At 36.4% G+C, this 26,038-nt stretch overlaps 5 protein-coding genes, 2 non-coding genes and 1 pseudogene across 10 annotated transcripts; 4 read left to right on the top strand and 4 right to left on the bottom strand.

The window, feature by feature from the left end:
- The first annotated feature begins 2,751 nt into the window (after positions 1–2,751).
- On the top strand, positions 2,752–4,656 carry LOC104738394 (transcription factor TCP5 pseudogene; annotated as a pseudogene). Its single transcript, XR_015584373.1, has 2 exons — positions 2,752–3,014; positions 3,284–4,656. The product of XR_015584373.1 is annotated as a transcription factor TCP5 pseudogene (transcript).
- A 5,694-nt stretch (positions 4,657–10,350) lies between these two features.
- TRNAT-CGU (transfer RNA threonine (anticodon CGU)) lies at positions 10,351–10,422 on the bottom strand. The gene has a single exon. It is a non-coding gene; the product is annotated as a tRNA-Thr (tRNA).
- A 1,145-nt stretch (positions 10,423–11,567) lies between these two features.
- On the bottom strand, positions 11,568–12,133 carry LOC104756755 (uncharacterized). Its single transcript, XM_010479402.2, has one exon. The coding sequence runs from the start codon at positions 12,064–12,066 to the stop codon at positions 11,701–11,703; it is 366 nt and encodes a 121-aa protein (XP_010477704.1). The 5' UTR covers positions 12,067–12,133; the 3' UTR covers positions 11,568–11,700.
- Positions 12,134–12,430: 297 nt separating this feature from the next.
- On the bottom strand, positions 12,431–12,503 carry TRNAA-CGC (transfer RNA alanine (anticodon CGC)). Its single transcript has one exon. It is a non-coding gene; the product is annotated as a tRNA-Ala (tRNA).
- A 107-nt stretch (positions 12,504–12,610) lies between these two features.
- LOC104738385 (small ribosomal subunit protein mL104 (rPPR9)) lies at positions 12,611–14,477 on the top strand. Its single transcript, XM_010458569.2, has one exon. The coding sequence runs from the start codon at positions 12,696–12,698 to the stop codon at positions 14,268–14,270; it is 1,575 nt and encodes a 524-aa protein (XP_010456871.2). The 5' UTR covers positions 12,611–12,695; the 3' UTR covers positions 14,271–14,477.
- A 122-nt stretch (positions 14,478–14,599) lies between these two features.
- Positions 14,600–15,723, top strand: LOC104738373 (COBRA-like protein 5). The gene is made up of 4 exons (XM_019237675.2): positions 14,600–14,781; positions 14,896–14,969; positions 15,044–15,476; positions 15,562–15,723. Exons 1-4 carry the CDS (start codon positions 14,712–14,714, stop codon positions 15,600–15,602), a joined length of 618 nt encoding a protein of 205 aa, XP_019093220.1. The 5' UTR covers positions 14,600–14,711; the 3' UTR covers positions 15,603–15,723.
- LOC104738378 (cleavage stimulation factor subunit 50) lies at positions 15,614–18,418 on the bottom strand. 2 transcript variants are annotated; one of them, XM_010458563.2, is made up of 13 exons: positions 18,184–18,418; positions 17,829–17,912; positions 17,634–17,743; positions 17,467–17,536; positions 17,288–17,371; positions 17,111–17,188; positions 16,959–17,029; positions 16,808–16,859; positions 16,685–16,742; positions 16,467–16,567; positions 16,217–16,371; positions 16,023–16,131; positions 15,614–15,940 (listed from the first exon to the last, which is right to left on the bottom strand). In XM_010458563.2, the coding sequence occupies exons 1-13, from the start codon at positions 18,286–18,288 to the stop codon at positions 15,728–15,730; spliced, it is 1,290 nt and encodes a 429-aa protein (XP_010456865.1). In that variant the 5' UTR covers positions 18,289–18,418; the 3' UTR covers positions 15,614–15,727. The 2 variants fall into 2 exon arrangements, with proteins under 2 accessions (XP_010456865.1, XP_087347402.1); XM_087491276.1 differs by lacking the exons at positions 17,634–17,743; positions 17,829–17,912; positions 18,184–18,418 and having other exon boundaries at positions 17,111–17,178; positions 17,467–17,520.
- Positions 18,419–18,599: 181 nt separating this feature from the next.
- On the top strand, positions 18,600–25,808 carry LOC104738349 (kinesin-like protein KIN-4C). Of its 2 annotated transcripts, none has more exons than XM_010458545.3 (26): positions 18,600–19,017; positions 19,275–19,421; positions 19,517–19,669; positions 19,752–20,005; positions 20,117–20,292; positions 20,393–20,517; positions 20,617–20,653; positions 20,757–20,848; positions 20,943–21,056; positions 21,142–21,255; positions 21,342–21,425; positions 21,503–21,701; positions 21,877–21,977; positions 22,067–22,162; positions 22,239–22,346; positions 22,425–22,541; positions 22,648–22,728; positions 23,015–23,086; positions 23,167–23,260; positions 23,354–23,385; positions 23,517–23,602; positions 23,707–23,778; positions 23,875–24,102; positions 24,227–24,371; positions 24,461–25,144; positions 25,235–25,808. In XM_010458545.3, exons 1-26 carry the CDS (start codon positions 18,907–18,909, stop codon positions 25,604–25,606), a joined length of 3,894 nt encoding a protein of 1,297 aa, XP_010456847.1. In that variant the 5' UTR covers positions 18,600–18,906; the 3' UTR covers positions 25,607–25,808. The 2 variants fall into 2 exon arrangements, with proteins under 2 accessions (XP_010456847.1, XP_010456840.1); XM_010458538.3 differs by having other exon boundaries at positions 23,872–24,102.
- The last annotated feature ends 230 nt before the right edge of the window (positions 25,809–26,038 follow it).

Here is a 26,038-nt window from a genome sequence, read left to right as displayed (position 1 = left end):
GGATTTGATTAATCATATGGATTCGATTTTTTGGTTCAATTAACATAATCATGGTATTTTAGACGCAATTACTGCTTTACTAAATCTAATCGCAATTTAGAGTCACTATTTTGCAATTAGAAGAGTAAGTGTAGTTCATGATGTTTGATAAAGAAAAACATTGTTTATGATGTTTAGAAAAGAGGCAAAAAGTTTAGGGTGCACATCGAAGAAGCCGTATAGTTCAGGTAGTATACTAGAGTCGACCCTAAAATTCTTTTTCACGTTTAAATAGTTCACGGGTGAAACATATTACACAAAATAAACGCAAATTTGAATAAACGAAAAAATAAACTTTACTTACAGATTTTGTTTTACACAAACAAATCTGAAATCTCAAATAATAATGTTATTCATAATATTTTATTTGAATCGATTTATCCCGCACTATGTGCGGGTTGGTACCTAGTGTATATATATATGATCCGGTTGCTTTGTTAAATTTGTCAACTTAGAACATTAAGTTGACGTAGGAGAAGAAGTTCCGATTCTTAGGAATTAAAATTAGTGTATAAATACAGGACAAACTTTTAAGAAGACGCCTGGTACGAACTATTACAATTAATGGTACAAAGTAAAAAAATATTTAAATTGAAGTTTGCGAACCCTTCATTAGAAAAAAAAAAATATATATATATATTACAAATTATGTTACGGAACTTATAAAATCATATACACATAATTCGATGCAATATGACAAAAAATTCCTTGGTGATCAAAGGAAAAAACATAATGATATAAATTTCCTTACTTTATTGATCATATATATATAGTTTTGTTTGATATAAATTGTAAAATCCCGTGAACCCCATAACATAGGGGCGTTTTGTAAAATTTGTAGCTAAAGTGATAAATTAGATGAATTGTGAAAATAATTAATTATAACAAACTTTTTTTAATTCATAAAGAAAAAATTATGTTAACCAATTTAAGAAGATTGGCTTTCACAGGCGTTAACAACCAAGTAATTCCGTCGGCGATGACTAATAAAAGAAGCTTTGTAGTGGGCTAGCTGCTTTAGACGACGGGTAGGTTTGGCAAGCAAATTGTTATTCGGACGGAAATTTTGTTGCGACAAATTTCACCATAAGTTTTATGAATTTTTTTACAAAAGTTGGTACGTACAAGTCTATCACATTACCAAAAAAACAATAAAACATATAATCTTATCACTACAGAAATATATATATATATATACATTCGTTTATTAAAAAATACCACCATATCCAGAAAGATGCTTACAATGCGTTTCTTATAAAGGATTCTAAGCACTTTCTTCTAATGATTTGTACGTGACATTTCAAAAACACACCTAAAATGTAGTATTTCTTAGAATATTCTTACATACAATGAACAATGAACAATGAACAATGACCAAAATTTATATGCTCGCTAAAAAATATATGATATGTTAACGTTAGTGGAGAACGTTTTCAATGGTTTTGTTTTCTACTAAACTATACAAGTTTTATTTTCAAATTCATAATATTCTTCGGAACAATGAATATCATCTCAAGATTATGAATATTTATATCGCGAATTCATAAATTCATCAAATTTGATATATATATATATATATATATATCACAAATTTTGCTACAATGAATATCATCTCAAGATTATGAATATATTAAATATATATTGTTGCAATCTGGATTAACCGGAGTTTTGAATTTGAAACCATATATATATGAATTCACAATATTCTTCGGAACAACCAGTGGCTTAAAGGAGCGGTCAATTATAGAAGACTTTATACTAGTGATCAAGTTGGATACGAAGAGGGAAGAAAATGGTGTGATTTGTGAGTAAAAATCTCAGTGGCAAAGACACTTACAAGAGAAAGTGGTCCACAAATCTCTTTGTGAGTATTTAAGCATTAGATGCTTTAAAGAAAAACCTATACTCGTTGGTCCATCCTCTATCTCAGAGACAGACCCTTACCTCCTCTAGCTGTCAATCTATTATATTTAGACATATATATATGTTGTTATTAAAGAAAGAAAAAAACAACGTATATAAAACATAACCCACAAGTAATTAATTAGAAATAAAAGCAATACTCCCAACAGTTTGATTTTAACAAGTCTAGATTTCATTATCACTAAAATTAGGGTTTCAACAAGTTGCTTCGTTAATATTCAACAGTTTCTTTAACAGTCAAATAAATTGCAAGAAATGGTATTTTCAAATGTCACAAAATATAAATTGGTCCTTCCATTATTATTATCTTCTTATTTTGAAAATTTTGAAAAATTATAAAAATCTTCAAATTCTTTTTATGTTTTACAGTACAACCTCTTTTTAAAGCTCTTGTTGTAGAAGTAGAACCACTCAAGTAATTTTATTATTTTCACACAAATTAGTAAAAATATATAAAATTTTATTTTATTTGTTAGTACACTAATATATTTTCTCTCTCTAATTAATAAATTAAGATATTTTAGTATTCAAATTTTATAAATTAATATTAAATAAATTATATAAAAGTTAATAAAAATAAATGTCTAAAGCCCATGAAATTAAAGGGAACCAAAACTTGAATACTACGAAGTATTAAAATTTATTGTAAAGGTTTTTTCTTTTGTCAACTATTGTAAAGTATTTTATTAAAAAAAGATTGATTTATGTGAGTGTATAAACGAAACATGCACATTCCCATCACAGTATCAATACACTACATAAATTGCACCTCTTTTTGTCCTTCTGCACAAATTCCTTTCATACCAAAAAAAAAAAAAAAGCCCTAGGGATTGGAATACAATTTAAAAGTATATTTAATTCATTTGTTGTTTATAACTTCCCCAATCATTATAATACATATATAATTTGAGTTTCCAAAAAAAGAAAAAAAAAATACTTCACATTCCTCTGCCTCCTTATCTCTTTCTTATTCTCTCCATTCTTCTTCCCTTCTTCTCTGTGAAGCTAGATCTTGAACTAGGACTTCAAGCTTACCAGTCTTCAATACCGATGTAAGAACATATAATCTTTAACATGTGTGAATTTCAAATTCTTACGAGCTTTCTTTTCTTATATGCAAACTCAAGAAATTAAGAGATCAATCATATCTATTTTGCTATGTTTTTCATGTGAACTTTCCTCCCAAACATTTTTTAAAAAGCAACAATTTCATCACTTCACCTCAATTTCATTGCATAAGAATCTAAGAACAACTAATTCTTCTCTTCTTGATTTTTTTTTTCTACTAAATTGGCCAATTTCGTCCCTTCTCTTGTTTCAGATCTGTTCTTTACACCAGCTTAATTGAGTGAAGAAAAATCTTATTGAGTTGAATTAAAAAGAGATGAGATCAGGAGAATGCGACGAAGAGGAGATTCATGCAAAGCAAGAAGGAGATAGTAATCAAAATCATCAAGTAAACTTAAACCACATGTTGCAACAGCAACAGCCGAGTACAGTATCATCTTCAAGGCAATGGACTTCAGCTTTTAGGAATCCAAGAATCGTTCGAGTATCGAGAACATTCGGTGGCAAAGACAGACACAGCAAAGTATGTACAGTCCGTGGTCTTCGAGACCGGAGGATAAGGTTGTCAGTACCTACAGCGATTCAACTCTACGACCTTCAAGATCGATTAGGGTTGAGTCAGCCAAGCAAAGTCATTGATTGGTTACTCGAAGAAGCAAAAGATGACGTCGACAAGCTCCCTCCACTACAATTCCCACATGGTTTCAACCAAATGTATCCAAATCTCATGTTTGGTAACTCCGGGTTTGGAGAATCGCCATCGTCAACTTCATCAACAACGTTTCCAGGAAGTAATCTTGGGTTCTTGGAAAACTGGGATCTTGGTGGTTCTTCAAGAACAAGATCAAGAATCACGGATACTACTACGACGACCCATAGAGAAAGTTTCGATCTAGATAAAGGGAAATGGATCAAACACGACGAGAATAGTAATCAAGATCACCAAGGGTTCAATCATCAGCATTTCCCACTGACCAATCCTTACAACAACACTTCTTCTTATTACAACCTCGGACATCTTCAACAATCGTTAGAACAATCCGGTAATAACGTTACTGTCGCAATAGCTAATGTTGCTGCTAATAACAACAATAATCTCAACTTGCCTCCTCCTTCCTCGTCTGCTCCGGGAGACGGATCTCAGCTTTTTTTTGGTCCTACTCCTCCGGCTATGAGCTCTCTATTTCCGACGTACCCTTCGTTTCTCGGAGCTTCTCATCATCATCAACAACAAGTCGTAGATGGAGCTGGTCATCTTCAGCTCTTTAGCTCGAATTCAAATACGGCGTCGCAACAACAGATGATGACGGGTAATACGAGTTTGATTAGACCATTTCATCATTTGATGAGCTCGAATCATGAAACGGATCGTCATAGTAGCGATAATGATTCCGATTCATGAAACGTTTTCTATATCCTACACTATACATAAATATAAATATGTTATATATATGTATACGCATTCTTCTATATTTTTATACATATGCGTATTGTTGGGTTGGTTTATATATCTTCCTCGTGTATGTATAGAAATTTTAATAATCACCAATATGGATTGGAACAAAGACATTCATAATGCGAGGATGGTTACGTTTTGTTATATTTATATAATTTTGAGTTTTGATATATGTTTATGTAGTCTTTGCTTGCTTTTGAAATTGGATGAATTATCCTTGAATGGATTTTTGTATTCATTTATGAATATAGATAAACAGTACTTTATATAGTTATTCGAAAAGATTAAATTAATGAATTGTACTTTATATTTTAGGTATCTCATAAAAGCTGTCTAGTACTTTCATCGATCTTCATGTGTAAAATTTAGATTAGTAAATCTTCTTAATTAATGGACCTAGGTACACATATATAGCTTGAATAGCATATATGGATTTCAATGGACCTAGGTTTGCGGTTAAATTGGTTTCAATAAATTAGAGTTAACCACTAATCCATATGCAATGCAAACAATGTGATTCGTTTCAAAACATATCAGCTGTGAGACATGTTAGTTGTCATGGGACATGATTGATGCAAATGTATGCAGCATGTTTGTCGCGCCATTGCTTTGGAATCCGCTAATTCTCTATTGACACAGTTGTATGATCGATTTGGCGCCTTCCTCATCTTATCATTTGATCTACTTAACATAGATTTCAAGTACTATACTTGTAATAGCGAAACATTTTGTCCAAATGTTGTCAAAATATTATCGTATGACTCAATTATCAGTTTGCAATCACTAATAAATATTCAGTACTTAAATATAATCATAACTATGAAGTTTAATTAATATATTTATATCAATAATTAAAGAAAGCCATTTGGTGCACAATTCAAATGAAAGAAACAGAAGGGGTCGTTGCTTGTAATGTGTCAGAAAAACACCAATAAGTTTCAAATAATTTTATGTCCACAATAATTCTTTTTAATAGAACTACGTATATATATATGGGGTTGTACGGGCAGATTACGAGTGTATTCATACGAACTATATATAAAACATCTATATATAGATAGAACATTAGAAGTACAGATATAGGTTGCTGTTCACAATGCCTAGATGCACGGCAATAGATAATGCATGCCAAACCCTAGCCTCTTGTGTATATATGCGTCACACCTATAAATCTACAATCATGTACATATATCATATGCATCCATATGTACACTGAATTACTTATTAAGAAAGTGACGGTTACCAAAAATAAAAGAAGTGAGCATGTCCTATATAGATTAGAATAAATAAGGCAATTTTTTTTTCTTTTGTGTAAGCCAAATTAATTAGTTGAGTTAGCTAGCGTTTTCCACATCTCCGTATTTGCTGACTTTTGATGAAGTTCTAAACGACCAAAATTCAAATTAATCGCTGGTAGCCTTTAGTCGACACACGACTGATTTCAATAAGAGAGCTAATAAATGTGATGGATTTATCTTCATACGTACATTCACATTTCACGTGTGTGAGAGTACTGTGAGGGAGATGGATTATTTTTAGGTCAAAGGAATGCAGAGATGCATGTAAAAGAATATGTGGACATAAAATTATTAATTCTTTTTCTTTATATACCTCCTAATTTTGGAATGTGGACATTACATGCTTCTCTTTTTTTTTATATATATACTTAATATTAATTTATACCTCCTAATTTTGTTTCGAATTAAGTTCTATGTATTTGTTTTCATTCATAGAAAAAAAAAATTACGAATGTCATAACCTTTATTATTTTAATTTCCAAATAAAACTAACATAAATGGGTACTAGCCATACGAGGTCAAAAAAAAAATGGGTACTAGCCATACGAACGTTCTTGTGTGACTTTATTTTACTGAACAATCTATATATGGTTGATAATCTTGACACATGATATATATGAGTTGAGCCGCTACTTTGAACCTTAAGTTCTTGGTCATACACTCATAATACCACCAAAGTGAAATAAATAATAATGAATACGTAAAGAAAAAGAGAAGTGGATGATGGTGAGTATTGGGATTGGAGGGTCAGAGAAGGAAAGGGAAAGAAGAGGAGCAGTTAAGACAGCAACTGAATTGCAGTCAAGCACTGATCCCTATCTTCCATTATCAGTCATCTCTCTCTCTCTCTTTCTTTTTCAATAACTCTCTCTCTCTCTCTCAGTACTCTCTCTTCTCCAATTTGTGGGGGCCATTATAACCTTCCATTTTAAAATTATTGGTTTTGAAAACATAACTTATTTTCCTTTTGGGTGGTCCTTTTGATCTTTTATAAATCATGTGTTTCGATATATATAGATGGGCACACACTTGTCAAGAAAATTCAAAGATTTGCCATATATATATATATATATATATATAATATTACTCTGTATATATATCTTTTCAACCAAGATTCTACTAAATACTATTTTTTTTTTTTTTTTTTACGATCAAACCCTATATATTAAGTTATCGGAGATGACTCTCTTCGAGAGAGAGCCAATTCGGTACCGACGAGCTTACATGGGAAAAACAGAAACCTCGTGCTCTTGCACATTTCGCAAGTTTATCGGCACGGATATTATCCTCTCAGGGAATATATCTAATACTAAAATTAGCAAATATATCTCTGAAATGAATAAAATTCTTCAATTCTGATGAAAAGGTCGGCCAATCCTCGATATTAGACGTCATCCTTAGGAGGTCTGAGCAATCCGTAGCAAAAATAGCTTTATCCAAGTCCAACGCTAATAAGCACTCCATAGTCCAAATAAGGGTATCTAACTCTGCATAATGTGACCCGCGGACGCGGCTATGGATCGATGGAGGAGTGTATCTTTGGTCAAGTCAGAATCGGTGGGACTTTCCTCGGCCAAGCATCAAGGGTTCGAATCCAGAGAGGATTCAAACGACAGAAACGAGAGTTGAGGAGGTTCCAACGAACGGTTTGTGAAGACGGTCGCGAAGCCTTCTCAGAACGTACGGACGCGGCTGAGCGGATACGGCTAATGGCAGGACTCGGTGGGAAACGGAGGTGGAAACGACGCGAGATGGTACTGGGAAGTCTCGAGGGCTGATGGTAAAGAACTCGAGGCTGGCGAAGTGGAATCGATGATAGACTCGAGAGCTAGCGGAAGAGAACTCGAGGTTGGGACGGTGGGACGAAAGAGATGGGCGATGGAATAGAGGTGGTTTGATGCGACGACACAAGAGGGTTGGCTCTCCTCTTGATACGGTCAACTAAGAGATTACAAACCCGGTTTGTGAATCTCTTAGGGTTTCTCAAGAGCCAAGTCCCGGACTTAGGCTAAGGAGAGAGGTGAGACAAGAACAAAGAATCTCTCTTTGTGAAAATTTCTATTTCTTTCAAGTCTCCTTTTTACAATGAGGGTTGATGCCTTTATATAGTGACGCTTACATAAGGAGACTCTAAAAACCCTAGGGACGTGGCCATGATCTAAACCATACACATGGCCAAAAAGCAAAAGCAAAGATAAAGCAAAGCAAAGACCAATCTAACGGTCATAGAGGGATCTAGAAGAAATTCAAAATAAAAGAAGGGAAGGGGATAGGGTGGCCACGTCATTGGCTGAACGTGGATAGGATCTTCACTTCCTTGGCTCCTAAGCATGTCAATAAGTGTTTCCAAGTCATGAGCCAAGTGGGATCAAAGTGGAGATGCACTAAAGTAGGAAAAAGAGTACAGCTCCTTCTAATGGCTTAGGGATGTCTTCACACTGGCGTGATGGTGAAGACACTCAATTCAAGCTTCCCAAAGCTGGTCGCGGCTCAATGTGCCTAAGTGGTGATGCTAACCTCGGGTCCTTTGTCCGTAGGTTGAAGCTTGGCCTTGAAGTACTCAAGAGGTGAAATGTTTTGCTCCTCCAAGTTGATTCTTCGTTTGGTCGCTTAGCTGGAGCTCCCTTGGTCGCGTTGAGGCTCCTGGGAGGGTCGCCGGTGCCTTGGCCGCGTTCGAGATAGGCGTTCTGTCCGTGTCCGATGCTTCTCGGTCATGCGTCTCGGAGCCGTCCGGGACGTCTCGGGCGTCTTGGTCAAGGGGTCGAACCCGTGATCACATCACTACATGTAATGGGGATAGGCTTCTGCGCGATCTTTTTATCTCTATGTGCAGGATTCTATCACCGATAGACGCAATCCAGCCATGCTCACTCCTATCCACCTCTGTATGCCAATACTTACACCACATCTCTGCTTATAGATATGGGTTGAAATTTATATTCTGATACTTCAAAAAAGGGTATTATTGCACTTGTTCTTTGTTGTGTAGTATTAATTCATTGACCCATATATCTATCTTCCTTAAGTTCTCTAAGGTATATATACGACAAATACTAAACATTTATATATGTATCAAAGTGAGGATACGCATTAAAATATCAAAACTTATGATGCGATCATATATATAAATAACATTTCCTCAGAGATATATTGAGACTAGTGAATTCTTTTTTTTTTTGGGGTTAAATTTAAAGTAAAATAAGACAACTAATGAGTTCGAGTGGAAGACATATCCTTGAGACCAATTGAAAAACTTCCGTAAAATGTAACGAGTGGATGTAATGCCCTCAAATTATAATTTTATGAATAAGAATAAGGTATAATGGTAGTCCGTTATCTTATCTAACATAAAAATTAGTGTATATATATCGTAGTGATATGCGAATTGTAGTTGATCAAGAGAATATATACGTTTTTAAGAATCTTGAATTGGCAAGAGATAATTTATCTTAAATGGGATAATATATGGTCCATATGATTATAAACTTCTTTTTCATCACCGGCATGCTTCAAAGTTAAGAGAGGAAGAAAAAAAAAAAACAGGTCCACTTTATTTCATTTTCAAATAATTCACTCACTTAGGCATGCAATTCTTTTTGTTTTCTCCTTTTTCTTTATCAATTCTTTTTTCTTTCTTTCTTTTTCGCAGAGGTTATTATTTATGGTACATTTTTCTCTTATCCTGTTTTCTGTAGTCAGGCGACGATAAGAAATTAAAATATGTAGTACGTACTATATATTTTCTAAGAAAACTTTTACCGATCTGTACATAGTTTTTACTTTTAATTTGGTCTCCTCGAAAGAAATGCAATGAAGACTGGACATGGAGATCTATGTGAACCTCATTACTCAATTCACTGTATAATAAACAGTTTTATTAGATTTTAAATTTTACGATTCTAATTATTTGTACGATCTGCTATGAATGTTGATTTTTCTTGTAGTGTGTGTTTTCTAGTTATGGCTAAAATAACTGAACTTATGTGATCTCCATGTATATATGTTGCATAGTTTGATGTCGATATAGTCTATAAACATGAGTGCTTCAGTCATTTCTTGAGTTAGGTTATTAACATATTTACGGAGTATTATTTAAACCCTTAAACAAAAAAGAAAACATATATATTATTTACTAACTCACAAGTAAAATAAATCTTTCATAGAATAAAAGTACAGGTCCGAAGCGAGCGTCGTCCTACTATCATCAACTGACAATATATATCTGCTGTTTGGTAAATTTTCAAGCTTGTAAGGATCCGACATTCTTTATGGTATAATTTGTAAAGAACCGACATTTTTAATGGTATATTCTTGTATCATATGTTGATCATAGGAATTTTTGGGTTAGTGTTGTTTTTTATGTTCATAGGAATCAAAACACTGTTTGCCACACACAAAAAAAAAGGAATCAAAACACTAATTTTGTAGATTAGGAAACTGAGAATCATATTGGTACTAGTACTACTACGCCATAAGCGCGGCTAAGCGCTAAACAAAACGCACTTATTGGGCCATCAGAAAAAATAAAGGGATCAATAACATTTTCTGAAGGGTAAAATAAATACAAGCCCCCGGCGAGGATCGAACTCGCGGCCTTTCGCTTACGAAGCGAACGCAATACCACTATGCTACGGAGGCATTACGACATTATTAGTCTGTAATTATTGTCTAGTAGTAGTATGCTCCCCTTTTTTCCAAACCTTAACCGCCCTTAATTGATGGATTGATTCTTCATGTACAGACGTTTTAGCGACTTCATCATTGAAAAAATCTCTGTCTCAGAAAGAATTGTTTAATAACATTTTTTTTTGCTTTCTCTCAGATTGAATGGTGTGTTCTAGATTACGATATATGATATTTCATTCACCATATTTGTTGATTGGAATTTCTAATATTGTTAAATTGTCAATTCATAAATTTTGTTTTAACAGTTGATCACATAACTACTTATTTTCATGATTATGTTCACCCGTGAGATACTTTCCCTAAAGTATTATATTGATAAACTAGATAATATTGATTAGATGACTTTACGAATGTTGGAGTGCTTTTATTGGATCATGGTAATTTGTGAGTACAACATTGTTGAATTAACCCTATTGTTTAAAAAAACAATGAGAAGCTCTTTTGTTTAACATGATAAAATTCTATTTTGTTGTAGGAGGAACTGCTCCAACAATTCTTGGACTGGATGGAATCTGTGCGTCGCAGTTGGCTCCAGCTTCTAGATATGCCTTGTTACAAGCAGGACTTACATTGCCGAGATAATCATTCCTTAACCATTGAGAAATTTCATCGACACATCCTGGGATATTCATCACTACTGGTGACCAACATTTTGTTATTTCTGGTCGTAATGTATCAGGAAATAGAAAAGGAAAGGGTGTCTGAGCATTTACGGAGGCTATGATGCATACAACCACTAGGAGTGAAATCACACTTTTAATAGACATAATGAGAAAAAGAGCCTTAGTAGAATAAAATCTAATAGAGATGTTTAGTGCTCGATTTTGTTTTGATTGATGAACAACAGTAAGAAATAATTTTTTATTAACATTTTATTTGCTTTCTCTCATATTGAATGGTGTGTTCTAGATTACGATATATGATATTTCAGTCACCATATTTGTTGGTTGGAATTTCTAATATTCTTAAGTTGTCAATTCATAATTTTAATTTGTGTTAAGATTTGTCACATAACTACTTATTTTTTAAGTTTAAGTTCACGCGTGAGGTACTTTCACTAAAGTATCATATTGATAAACTAAACAATATTGATGAGATGACTTAACGAATGTTGTAGGGTGCTTTTATTGGATCATGGTAATTTGTGAGTACAACATTGTTGAATTAACCCTATTTAAAAAAATAATAAGAAGCTCTTTTGTTAAAAAGACTAATTAACATTATAAAATTCTATTTTGTTGTAGGAGGAACTGCTCCAACAATTCTTGAACAATGGTCCTTAATGATATGAGGAAAAAATGGACTGAATGGAAACTTTGGGATGCAGTTGGCTTCAGCTTCTAGAAATGCCTTGCAACAAGCAGGACCTATATTGCCGATTTGTCCAATCAATATCGATTGAGAAATTTCTGCGATACATCCGGGGATATTCCTCACTGATGACCAACATTTTGTTATGTCAGGTAGTAATCCTGGCATACCAGGACTTGGTTGAAATGGAAAAGGAAAGGGAATCGGAAGCCGTGGTAGCTGAGCATTTACGGAGGCTATGATGCATACAACCATTAGGAGTGAAATCACACTTTTGATCGACATAATGAGAATAAAGAGCCTTAGAAGAATAAACCTAGTAGAGATATTTATTGAGCTCGGTTTTGTTTTGATTGATGAACAACAATAAGATCCTTGCTTATTTATATGGAATGAAATGAAACTATTGCATTAACTATCTTTGATAAAACGTCTTGGAATTCTCTTTATTAGGTACTTAATTAGCTACTTGAAACCCCCAAGTATGAAACGAACAACATTAACTAACAAACCTTTAATGTGAATCGAACTTATTCTGGTCTCGTTTGCATAAGGATTAGCTTTAGCTGTTTAAATTTGATGTATTTCGTGATTGTAAACTGTACATACGACAGTCTTCATTTAATATGGACACGGTGCAAAAAAAAATTGGAGGTGCGGGGAATCGAACCCCGTGCCTCTCGCATGCGAAGCGAGCGCTCTACCATATGAGCTACACCCCCAATCAATAACTTAATGATAATTAACTATATTATTTTGGTTACATTTAAACTTACAAATGGGCTGAAAGCCAGCCCCAAAGTGAAGCCCAATAACTCGTGATGTTCCTAAATCTTGAATTAGGGTTTTAGTCTCCTTCCTTTTCTCTCACTCTCTCTCTTGGTTACTAATTTTCTCTCACTAAAAATCAGAAAATGCCGCCGTCGTTACCGTCTCTGCAACTCCGGCGACTACTCCTCCGTAGCATCGTCACCTCTTCCTCCTCCTCCTCCGCCAATACTCTTCAATCTCAGTCCCGTCTCATTTCTTCCAAACCATCGTTTCCTCCTCAACCGCCTTCCCGTTCCTCAACATTCTCAACGTTTCCTTCTAGATTCTTCTCATCTGAAACAAATGCAGACTCAGAAGCTTCAGATCCGAAGCAGATCGCTCTCTCTTTCTCCAAGGAGCTCACCGGGAACCCAGACGCCGAGTCTCACTCCATTTCAAAGAGACTCAATCTCAGCTTCTCCCACGTCACGCCGTGTCCAGATTCGATTCTTCAAACACTTAATCTCTCCCCTGAAGCTGGTCGCGCTGCTCTAGGGTTTAACGAGTGGTTGGATACGATCGATGCCTTCTCCCATACAGATGAAACAGTTTCGTATTTCGTCGATTACTTCGGTCGTCGGAAAGATTTCAAAGGTATGTTAGAGATCATTTCCAAATACAAAGGTATCGCCGGAGGTAAAACATTAGAATCTGCGATTGATAGGCTTGTTCGAGCTGGTAGACCTAAGCAGGTCACTGAGTTCTTTGAGAAGATGGAGAACGATTACGGTTTGAAACGTGATAAAGAGTCACTTACTCTGGTGGTTAAGAAGCTTTGTGAAAAGGGACACGCGAGTATCGCGGAGAAGATGGTGAAGAACACTGCTAATGATATATTCCCTGATGAGAATATTTGTGATTTGTTGATTAGTGGTTGGTGTAATGCTGAGAAGCTTGATGAAGCAACTAGGTTAGCTGGTGAGATGTCTAGAGGAGGGTTTGAGATTGGTACTAAAGCTTATAACTTGATGCTTGATTGTGTTTGTAAGCTTTGTAGGAAGAAAGATCCGTTTAAGCTTCAACCTGAAGTAGAGAAGGTTTTATTAGAAATGGAGTTCCGTGGTGTGCCTAGAGATACTGAGACTTTCAATGTGTTGATTAACAATCTTTGTAAACTTAGGAGAACTGAAGAAGCGATGACATTGTTTGGTAGGATGAGTGAATGGGGTTGTCAACCAGATGCTGAGACGTATCTTGTTCTGATCAAGAGTTTGTATCAAGCTGCTAGGGTTGGTGAAGGAGATGAAATGATTGATAAGATGAAGTCAGCTGGGTACGGTGAGTCTTTGACTAAGAAAGAGTATTATGGGTTTTTGAAGATATTGTGTGGGATTGAGAGGCTTGAACATGCTATGAGTGTGTTTAAGAGTATGAAAGCGAGTGGTATCAAACCTGGGATCAAAACTTATGATTTGTTGATGGGGAAAATGTGTGCTAATAACCAGCTGACTAGAGCTAATGGTTTGTACAAAGAAGCTGCTAAGAAAGGTATCGCTGTTAGTCCTAAGGAGTATAGAGTTGATCCGCGGTTTTTGAAAAAGAAGAGCAAGGAAGTGGATAGCAATGTGAAGAAGAGGGAGACTTTGCCTGAGAAAACCGCTAGGAAGAAGAAACGGCTCAAGCAGATCAATATGAGTTTTGTTAAGAAACCGCACAACAAGATGAGACGAAGAATGTGATGCTGATGATCTTTCAACATCTGATTTCTAAAGATTATTATGGTCTTTGTTCTTTCCTCTTTTTATGATTTTGTCAAGAGAATTCGTCTTTTTTTGCTTGGTCACGAGCAAATAGCTTCAATAATCTTTGGTTCGCCTCAATGTAAACGTTTACCCAGAGTTTTCGCTTGGCTCAGGAATCGGAGATAAAGTTAAGATTTTGGTTAACGTAATGCTTTTCTCGTACGCCCAAGTTGAGTTTAGGATCAAGTAATCATTGTTAATTATGATATATTGAAGTTAATACAAGATCCCGGGGATAAAGGCATATTTAAATGGTATACAAATACAACTGTAATGATGTGTTGTAATTTTGTACCCTCTTGATGTAGTCAAAGTCGTCGCCTTCTATCTTCTTACAAAGTCTCTCCCTCTCTCTCTCTTCACTTCTGAACCACAACAATGGAGTCTCTCTTCTCAGCTATGATGATTGTCCTCCTATTGGTTTCCTTTTCTTGTTTGACTTCTTCAGGTAAATCTCTGAACATGAAGAAGAAGAATAAGAAAATCTCTATCCTTCTACACATTCACCTTTATTTGTCTCTTCCAAAAACTTATAGAGTCATTTGTGTTCTCTGATCTGCAGAAGCTCGCTCCAGCAACAACGGAAACATCACAGTCAAATGGGATCTCATGAACTGGACGCCTGACGGCTACGTTGTAAGTTCTTATTCTTCTTCTTGTCTCACAAAATCTTAGATTCTGCTTTAACTTCAAGATTGAATCCATATCAGGCAGTGGTTACAGCCTACAATTACCAGAAGCAACGTTCGGTTCCAGGATGGACAATGAGTTGGAGATGGACCAAGAAAGAAGTGATCTGGAGCATGGTTGGTGCACAAACCACAGAGCAAGGAGACTGTTCCAAGTTCAAATTCAACATCCCGCATTCCTGCATGCGTAAGCCAATAGTTGTTGATTTGCTTCCCGGAACTCCTTACAATCAGCAGATCGCTAATTGCTGCAAAAACGGTATCTTGAAACCCGGTTTAGAAAGTTCATTCCAGTTAGCCGTTGGTAATGCTGGTACCTCGAGTAAGACTGCTCGGATGCCTGTAAACTTCACGTTCACGGCACCTAAACAACAGTACATCTGTGGACCGACTAAGAACGTTAGACCGACCAGGTTTATAACTGCAGATAAAAGGAGAATGACTAGAGCCATGAGTAAGTTTTCCACCAGAAACAAACCTCGACAAATCTGTAATTCTGATTTTGAAACTCACCTGCTTTGTTTTTTGTTCTTACGCAGTGACCTGGAACATTACTTGCGTTTTTCACAAGGCAACATGAAACAACAGAACTCTCCAAAGAAAATATCTTATATAAGCAAATCTATCTCCAGAGTTTCTATAGTTTTGTAATATCATGTATGCTTCATGTTTTATGAAAATAAAAACATTACTTTGAATTATCTTCTACACGGATTCCTTCCAGAACCGAATGGATCTGTCTGTTCCACAAGTAACAAAGACTGATTCAACCGGCGAGTGCTCGATCCACCGCGGTGTACCGTTATGGTTTGAAGGCCATCTTGCCACTTTTTCTGCAGTTCTGGCATCCCATGTAACAACCTCATTGCTTGCTTCATCTATGGAGATTACAAACTCTTCAGTTTCGTTAAAGATTGCCTACACACAACAGTGAAGATCATTTAGAATTAATCCGACCCAGTGAATATTTTTGTCTCAAAAGGTTTAGAAAACTAGTTACCTGAGACCGCAGTTTTATTCGCTTTGCTCCGAGATATTCCTTTACCATTCGACCTGAACCTACTTCCCATAACTTAACCGTAAAATCCTTACCGGATGAGAGAACAAACCTAACAAAAGCCATATGATTAATCAACTGTTCTGCCAAGTTCTGACATTGTTTTGCCAGAATAATTTATTGAATCTTCGTCCTACCTTTGATCTTTAGTGAACACTGCACTTGTGACCTCTGATTTTCCATGTGCACCACTAATGGAACGTATACACTTTGCGCTGACCCCGTCATAGAGTCGAATAGCTCCATCCTTTGAGGCTGTAACATAGATGGATCCCGTGGAAGAATATCGCACCTGAAAAAAAAACCAAGAATCTCACAGCCATGAATCAATGTTCATTACAAGTAGATGATTATAGAATGCAAAATGAAGATTGATCAGGTAAGTACCTGATTAATGGCTCCGTTTACTCCGCTATCTGGTACATTTGAAGGAAGAAAACACTGATATGTGTTAACGTCGTACAGATGTGGAATTGGATGATCGGTTCCTGTAAAGGCCAAGTTTTCGTATTTACAATATACTGAATAGATCCTCATCTGGATCATTTTTTGAGTTTCAAAGAGAAAAATGTTTCACAAGATCGGTCTCTACTGTATACAATCACCTGCAAGAAGAAACTCTCCTGACGGATGAAAAGATATAGAGCGCACATTATGTGTATCCTGCAGAATTTAAAGTTAATGATTTGATGAAATGTAGCTGAGCAGAAGCTGAACATGATCTCTACCTGAAAAACTTTGAATGCTCGTTTAGCTGTGGTTTTCGAGAAGTCGAAGAACCTATCAAAGTCATTAGAAAAGACACAGGTGAACACAAATTTTTCTTGTAATCACTGCAAGAATCTATTTAGGTAGAGAAACGGAAACAAAAATAGATACTTTATACAGTTGTCTTTGGCACTGGATACTAGGATTGTGCTCCGAGGGTGGAAATCAAGATCGTTCAATGGCTGCAAATGATAGTCACAAGAATAAGAGATACTAAAAAAATCGACAAGAGAGGCAGAATAATGGAAAAAGGAAAGGCTTACTTCAGCATGATCATAAAAAGTCCGTATTAACGGTCGAGCTTGAGTATCTCCTGAAATCATCTGTTTCACTTTTGGCACCTCAAAGGAAAAACATGGAACAGCCCCACAGAACTATCAATTCTTGATGATGCTTACTAATACAAGGTAGGTACTATGAAAAAGAGAAATTCTCAGTACCTCAAAGAGCTTAATTGATGTGTCTGCACCGCCAGTTGCAAAAAACATTCCATCAGGACTAAATCTTGCACACCTAACGACGCTCTATAAAATTTCATAAGCATATCAGCCAAACTAAAAAAAGCTCGAAGATTACCAAAAGTTGTGAGACTTGTGTCAACTGAGACGTAAATGTATACCTTGTGCTCCGATAGTGTCTTGGATTCATGCTTTGGGATAGTCTTTGATGAGCCTTTCACATGAGTAACACTAGTTGGACAAATACCAAACATTCTTTAGATAATAAGAAGTTTTAGTTTCATCTATTAAGAAACATAACTCATTGGAAAAAAAAAGAAGAAATCACCTGAAGTCAATAGAAGCTGTTCTAGTAGTAGTGGTTGATCCATAAGAACATGGTAACAAAACTGATGAAGAAAGATCTCTCAATGTCCCATTGTTCTCCGCTGCAAGACCCTGTTCTCTCATCTCAGAACCAAACACTCCAAAACCATGACACAGAGATACTTCAGAAAGTGGAAGAAAGGGAAAAAACAAGTACCTTTGCAACAAGCTCTAGAAGACGGTTTGGAGGAACCTCAATATCCAATGGTGTCATTGTCGCTGATGCAACCGTACTTGCCGCCTAAAAAATTAGATCCCAAAATCAAAACTTTAACCTTTTGACAGTTACTGAAAAATCCAAACTTTGAGCACTTAACTACTCTCCCAAAACAAATATATCTGATTGATTTTTCAAAGTTTCACACTTTAACACAAAAAAAACAATCCAAAAATAGATATGCTCAGAAAATCCCAATTTGAATAGCTGTTCAAACACAAAATTGATGTATGCTACATAGGTGTATAATGTAAAACACATAAAAATTAGAATCAGAGTAAGATGAAGGACACACCTGTGAGAGATTGTGATGACGGAGATGAGCTACGATGAGAGCATTGAGCTGTCTAAAAATATTCCCATCTTGCAGAGTCTGATCCAAATCTCCACTATTCACCATTTGTTTATCACTTCAAAAAACCTTCCCAATTCCCACACAAGTTCAATTCGAAACCAGAGTCGCCATTTCTTCTGAAGCTTCTTAACTCTCTGTAAACCAAACCATTGTCTTCCTTCCATCATCCTCTCTCAGTTCAGAAGGATCAAGAACCTAAATGGGCTCAAAAATAAAATATGGGCTGAAATCTAAAGTTAATGGGCCTTTAAGCAATTCGATGATCATGTGCATGACACGTGCGTAACGGTCGCAAAGAGAGCAAAAAAATTTTGAATTCGTATCTGAGCGGCGCTTTACAATTAGAGTATTAATTTGTTGCCTTTTTAATTATCATTATCAACCTCTCAAAAAAAAACAAAAAACAAAAAGCCCTCTCTCTTCTCTTCTCTCTTTCTCTCTCCATCTTCAAAATTTGAAAATCTCTCAGAGCCTCCTCCTCCTCTATGTTTCTCATTTCCTGAGAATTTTCTTCTCGAGAATTTTCACCCAGCTCGATCCTACGATTCTGTATTCGGATCTGTATTCGCATTCGTTGGAGGTGAGGGATTTGTTTCTGGATTGAATACGTCCGTACCCAAGGAATCTGGGTTTTTGCGATTGAACCGGCGGCGGAAAAGGAGGATGGAGAGCACAGAGTGCGTTAGGGTTGCTGTAAATATCCGGCCGTTAATTACGCCGGAGCTTTTAAACGGTTGCTCAGATTGCATTACCGTAGCCCCAAAAGAGCCTCAAGTAATTTGAATTTGAAGGGTTTTTTTTAATTTCATTTCATTCTTCTGCGTTTCTTTATTTCTGATAAGATCCGAATATTAGAATAGGTTGTAATCTTTGGGATTTGATTATTGTTTCAATTTGACAAATCTAATTTTATGCGTGAATGGGAAATTATTAGGTTTTAAAAGGCGTGTGATGAGATTTGCATCGATTCTTTGTAAGTGTATTATAATTGTAGTTGAAAGAACTCATCTTTGTCCTTGTGTATTGAACAGGTTCATATTGGCTCACATACGTTTACTTATGATTTCGTTTATGGAAATGCTGGCTACCCGTGCTCAAAGATTTATGATCATTGCGTTGCTCCACTTGTGGACGCGCTATTCAAAGGATACAATGCTACTGTTCTTGCTTACGGCCAGGTTTTGTTTTGAAAATTTCTATAAACTCTGCATTTTCTTGAAGCTAAATGGTGGTTTGACTTATCAAATTGTTTGTTTGTTTGTTGTTATTGAAGACTGGTTCAGGGAAAACCTACACCATGGGTACTAATTATAGTGGAGATGGCACAAATGGTGGAGTTATACCAAACGTTATGGAAGATATATTTAAAAGAGTGGAGACCACCACCAAAGACTCTGAACTATTGATACGAGTGTCTTTTATTGAGGTAAAAACATCTGCTGAGCTTTGTTGTTCTTCGAGATCTAATTTGTAAAATTTTCTGTTCTGATACGGATTTGTAAATGCAGATTTTTAAGGAAGAGGTTTTCGATTTGCTTGACTCAAATTCCTCGGCCCTTTTAAAAAATGACAGTGGAGTTCAAGCAAAGCACACTGCCCTCTCGAGAGCTCCAATTCAAATCAGGGAAACTGCCAGTGGAGGAATAACATTGGCTGGCGTTACAGAGGCAGAAGTCAAGACGAAAGAAGAGATGGGCTCGTATCTAGCACGCGGCTCTTTGGCTCGAGCTACTGGCAGCACAAACATGAATAGCCAATCAAGGTGAATCTATTATCTGTATTGCACTATAATTCACTCAGATAAAGAGAAAATTTCATTGTTAGATCAGATCTATAAGTATGCTAATGTAGTGTTTGGTTCTTGCCTTTTTAGTCGGTCCCATGCAATCTTCACAATCACTTTGGAACAAAAGAAGATTTCCAGCGGTTCTTTCACAACAACTGAAAATGGAGGTGAAGATATCCTATGTGCAAAGCTTCATTTGGTTGATTTAGCGGGGTCAGAACGTGCAAAACGAACAGGAGCTGATGGGATGCGTTTGAAAGAAGGTTACCTTATGTCTATCTTTGAGCTCTATATTATTCTTTCTGGTTTCTTAAAAGAGACTATGGCTAATCTAGAAGATTCATTTTCTGTATATTTACACAGGTATTCACATTAACAAAGGTCTACTAGCACTTGGAAATGTTATTAGTGCACTTGGAGATGAGAAAAAGAGAAAGGAAGGAGGTCATGTTCCTTACCGTGACAGCAAGTTAACTCGTTTGCTTCAGGTATCAAGGTTTCTTATGTTTCTGTCAATTGAACTATATGTTCTTGTGTATATATATGGTTTTGAAGAAGAATGCTAATGCTAATAATCTGTTATTCAGGATTCTTTAGGTGGCAATAGCAAAACTGTGATGATTGGTATGGGTTTTCCAAACATTTCAATTAATGATCCAAGCATTAGACAAAAACTGTTTTCATCCTTCTATTAGATAACGTAACTTATGATCTCTAAATGTTGCAGCTTGTGTAAGTCCAGCTGATACAAATGCCGAGGAAACTTTAAATACGCTCAAATACGCAAATCGTGCTCGCAATATTCAAAACAAAGCAGTGGTACGTATATACTAGTTCTTGCTTTTAATTATGAATGCTCAGCAATATATTTCATTTCTGGCCTAACCTACCTGTAATTTCTTGCGATACTTAGATCAATCGAGATCCAGCAACAGCACAAATGCAAAGAATGCGGAGTCAAATTGAGCAGCTGCAGACAGAACTCTTGTTCTATCGGGGTGATAGCGGTGCTTTTGATGAGCTCCAGGTATTCCATCTGATCTAAGACGAACAGTAACAGTTCATGCTTGTCACATTTTCTAATACTTGACAATATAAATAACCTTCCTTAGATTCTCAAGCATAAGATATCACTCCTTGAGGCAAGCAATCGTGAGCTACAAAACGAACTTCAAGAACGAAGAGTCGCTTCTGAGCATTTCTCAAAGCGTGCTTATGATGCTCAGGTTTTTCTTCTACTCATTCTTTTTTTTTTAATGGATCAAAGCACATATGACATCTAGCATTTTACATTTTATTTTCATCCATTTAGGTTGAAAAGGACAAACTCATAATGATTATTGAATCTGTTCGCAATGGTAAATCCTTGGATGAGATTGAAACGTGCCAAAATGAGGTGAGATGTCCTTTATGATTCTTTTGTTGAAATGTATGACCAAGTGGATTTTTTCGCTGAAGTGTCTAATTTTCCAGGACGTTGGTTTGGTGAAGAAGTACGTTTCAAAAATTCAAGAGCTAGAAGGAGAGCTGTTGCATATCAAAAGCTTGAAGAAATCCAGTAACTGCCAATATTCAGATGATTCCTGTGATGATGGGCCTCGTTCGAACAATGTCTTGTTTCCCTCGTCTAATGAGTCGTCGGATTGTGAAGACAAAGTGATAGATGTCACGGGTTGGTACCTCAACTAATGTTTTAGCATTTATTTTTCGTGCACTTAGATGCTACAAACCACAGTCCACAACTTGTTTATCACTTTCAGATTGTTAGCCTAAATTGTTTTCCCTGGTTTAATATATGAGAAGTGATCTCTGTAATCTCCGTTTAAGTAGCTTTACCTTGTATGCAGTTGAACTTGAACTTCAAGAAAAGGAGATTGAGCATTGCTCACTGCAAGAGAAGTTGGATATGGAGCTTAAGGAATTAGATAAGAGACTTGAAGAAAAGGAGGTACTATTCTCATTTTTGGAGTGTGCTCCTTTTTAGTTTTTCATCTGTTTCCTTACGGAAGTATGAGTAAACTTTGATTTTTCTTGAAGGCTGAAATGAAGCGGTTTTCAAGTGGTGGTACATCTGTTCTCAAACATTATGAGAAAAAAGTTCATGAGCTAGAACAGGAAAAAAGAGCACTGCAGGTTGGTATTATGTGGTTTATATTGTATTTTAGTGAAATTTATGAACCTAAACTGACTAAATCACACATGCATGCAGAGAGAAATTGAAGGTTTGAAACAGAACCTTGCTAGCATACCATCAGGAGATGGTGCCCAGAAACAGAAGGAAGATTATTATCAGAAACTGCAGACGCTTGAAACTCAGGTAACTTCGGTTTTATTTATTAGTTATACTCGTGTTCACAGATATTTTTCCATAATGCATTGTCTTTTGTGTCTTTAGTTTTCTGTTCTGAAGAAGAAACAAGAAGCACAGTCTCAGCTTTTGAGACAAAGGCAGAAAAGTGATGATGTGGCAGGAAAATTGCAGGATGAAATACAAAGAATTAAGTCCCAGAAGGTAAGGTGTTCTATTTTTTGTAGTGATCTTTATTCGAGACTCACTATATATATGTTTATGCATGTATGTCTTAAGTATGCTAATCTGATTTGGTTCTACTTTTCAGGTGCAATTACAGCAAAAGATTAAGCAGGAGTCAGAACAGTTCAGGACTTGGAAGGCTTCGAGAGAGAAGGAAGTAATGCAGGTATATTTGACTAACAGTTTAGCTAATTAAGAGTTTTTTTCTTGATGACTCGAGGCTTAGTTGATTTGATTGATTAATGAGTATGTCTGACTCTTGTTCCACTACTGAACTAGCTAGTCAAATGTCATTCTGTCATTAGTCAAATATGACCAGTGCCAGTGCTTGTAAATATTTGACTTGAAGATCTCGGACTTGATTCTAGTTCAAAGGAAATTTTGACTTAGTTATTCAGAAATTTATTGTGTATTGTAACATTCATTTATATCATTTTTTTGAATTTAACCAGCTCAAAAAAGAGGGAAGGAGAAATGAGTATGAGATGCACAAACTCATGGCTTTGAATCAAAAACAGAAGTTGGTGAGAACATTTATAAACTTCCAGACCAATAATATTGATGTTTTCTATTATCATGGCTGCTCAAAGTCTGGTTTTATCAGGTTTTGCAAAGAAAGACAGAAGAGGCATCTCAGGCGACAAAAAGACTTAAAGAGCTTTTAGAAACTCGAAAGGGGTCTTCACGTGAAGCTTTAAGTGAGGATTTTTCGTATAACATGAATTACTATGATCACCTTTGTTTGTATGTCTGATAAAAGCTACTAACTGCGTATCCTACTATATATACAGGTGGGGCAAGTGTTAATGGTCCTGGAACTCAGGTAACACCTGCCAAATTCTTTGAAACCGATGCTTTGTGTTTCTAGTTACTGACTAAAATTAGAGAGTATGGTCAACGGTGATTGTTCTGGTTAGTTTGTAATTGTTAACTTAAAATTTACTCCATTTGCAGGCATTGATGCAAGCAATTGAGCATGAGATTGAAGTCACAGTTCATGTTCATGAAGTGCGTTCTGAATACGAGAGGCAAATGGAAGAGTATGTCTTTCATTAATGCTTGTTTCATGATTCATCGCCTGACAAAAAGTTTTTTTTTGTGATTTCCTACTAAACTGTCTCAAATAACACTGACTATAATTCAGGAGAGCAAGAATGGCTAAGGAAGCTGCACGGCTAAGAGAAGAAAGGGATCTGCTCAAGAATGCCCAAATAAGGTGAGTGATCTGGGCAAGAAAAAGATTTTGCATAAATCAGGACCAATTCATGATGAAAGAAATATAGTAAACAATGTGTCTTCTCTGGCTTAGCAGCGTTCATGGTGACACCATGTCTCCTGGTGCAAGAAACTCAAGGATTTTTGCTCTGGAGAATATGCTTGCCACCTCATCCAACACTCTCGTCTCCATGGCATCACAGTTATCTGAAGCAGAAGAGCGCGAACGTGTGTTTGGTGGAAGAGGGAGGTGGAACCAAGTTAGAACGCTAGGTGACGCAAAGAGTATCATGAACTATCTGTTCAATTTGGCATCAACTGCGAGGTAAAATCTCAATTAGTGACTGATGATTTTGATAATAAGTTGCTTGCTGAGAATCATCTTCAAAATATGATGCATAACTAACTCATCCTACATTCTTCTTTCTGTCCATTATTTAACTTTGAAGGTGTCTAGCTCGAGATAAAGAGGCAGACTGCAGAGAAAAAGATGTCCTTATAAGAGACCTGAAAGAAAAAATAGTAAAGTTTAGCAGTTATGTTAGATACTTGGAGATCCAAAGAGCAGACCTCGTGCAGCAAGGGAAAGCACAGGTTAGTAGAAAACATCTTCTATATTGTTTAATTAAATAGTTAATGTCTTATCCTATAGCATATAAAACCATCGGCGTTCCATTTTACAGGCCTCGGAGTTGAAGAAATTGTACGCAGAAATTAACCAAAACAATGAGCATAGTTTGAAAAAGCAGGAAACCCGAAACTCGACTATAGTTCTTGAGGACATGGATACATCTGATTCTGAAACGTCAGACCATGATGAACGGGAAGATCCAGATCTTGATGACGAATGGAAACCTGAACTTGAATCAGAGCGTGATTCAGAGCTGGAATCGGCTATAAAGCTGAATAGGAAACGAAACTTCAAAGTGGGAAGACGGCGCTCGAGTGTGGTGGTCATGAGGCGTTCATATGAAGAGAACTTGGAAGCTCCTTCAGATGATGCAGTGAAATCCACATCACCATCTGACATATGTTGTTGCACTTGCAGTAGGAGCTCCTCGTGCAAGACTATGAAGTGTCAGTGCCGGGCTACAAAGGGATCTTGTGGTCCGTCATGTGGATGTTCTGCAGTGAAATGCTCCAACAGAAACGCAGATGGAATGCAGAGCAATTCCATCTCGGAATCAGAAGCCTTGGAGAGCTCGCAAGAATCTGATGAGAAGGATAAAGACCAACAACAACAAGTCCTTGCTTCACGCGGAGCTACGCTGCTACAGAATGCTCTTGCTAACAAACCAGGGGAGGAGACAAATGATGGAGGAACAAGAAGAAGAAGAAAACCTCTATCAGACATAGGAAACACGACGGTAAAAATTATATTGATGATTATTTCCATTTTATCTGTTTGATGTAGCTAGGAAACAACAGCTTTCTGATTTTATGAAATTTGGTTTCAGGGTAAATCGAATGTGCCAAGGCCAAGCCAAAGAAAGAAGTGGAAGAAGACTGTGCTTCAGCTTGTCCCTGTTGGTCCACCAGCACCACCAACAACACCAGCTTCATCTCAGGAACAAGCTAATCCGGTGAGTTTAGACATGGAAGCAGCAACAAAGCCGGAAAACAGCGACTCTGGAGAGTCTATGAAAGTGAAGCTCCCGAGGGCGATGAAGTCAGCGTCTTCTAATGGCAGCAACTTGCTGAGAGAAAGAAACGCAGATCAAAACGGCGGCGAATCAGTGGGTAATGGTGGTTTAGTGCAGAACAATTCGGGTAGGGCAAGTGGAAGTAGAACTTCAGATGAAAAGGAGAACCACACTCGTCGGATCTAAAGAGGAAACAGAGATGTCGCTTGAGGTGCAAGAAAGCATGGGTTTTGAAATCTTTTCAAGTGTTTGCCTTTTTTTTTGTGTGTGATGAGAGAACATAAAACAAACATAATTTTTAGGGTTGTGAAGTTCAGATTCTGTTGTGAATCCTCTCAGACAGGTACAATTGTTAAAAGTTATGATTAAGATTTGACTGTTTGATCAACTTCCTGTCGGAGTGTTCTTGGTACCGTAGGCCTGAGATTATTATCTGCTATCTGCGGATATCCGTATTTGTCTCCGAATCCGCTCCGGAAAAAACGGATATCCAGACAAACGGATACGAATACGGATAGTGAAATATCGGATAAAACGGATATGGATACGAATACGGATAGTGCTAAATTTCAAAACAGATAACGGATATCCGTTTTTTCTCGGATACCATGTATTATA

The sequence above is a fragment of the Camelina sativa genome, chromosome 2 (assembly GCF_030686135.1).
Source record: "Camelina sativa cultivar CO46 ecotype springtype chromosome 2, ASM3068613v1".
Lineage (NCBI taxonomy): Eukaryota > Viridiplantae > Streptophyta > Magnoliopsida > Brassicales > Brassicaceae > Camelina > Camelina sativa.
Note: the sequence above shows the minus strand (reverse complement) of the source record. Positions and strands in the feature narration are given on the sequence as shown.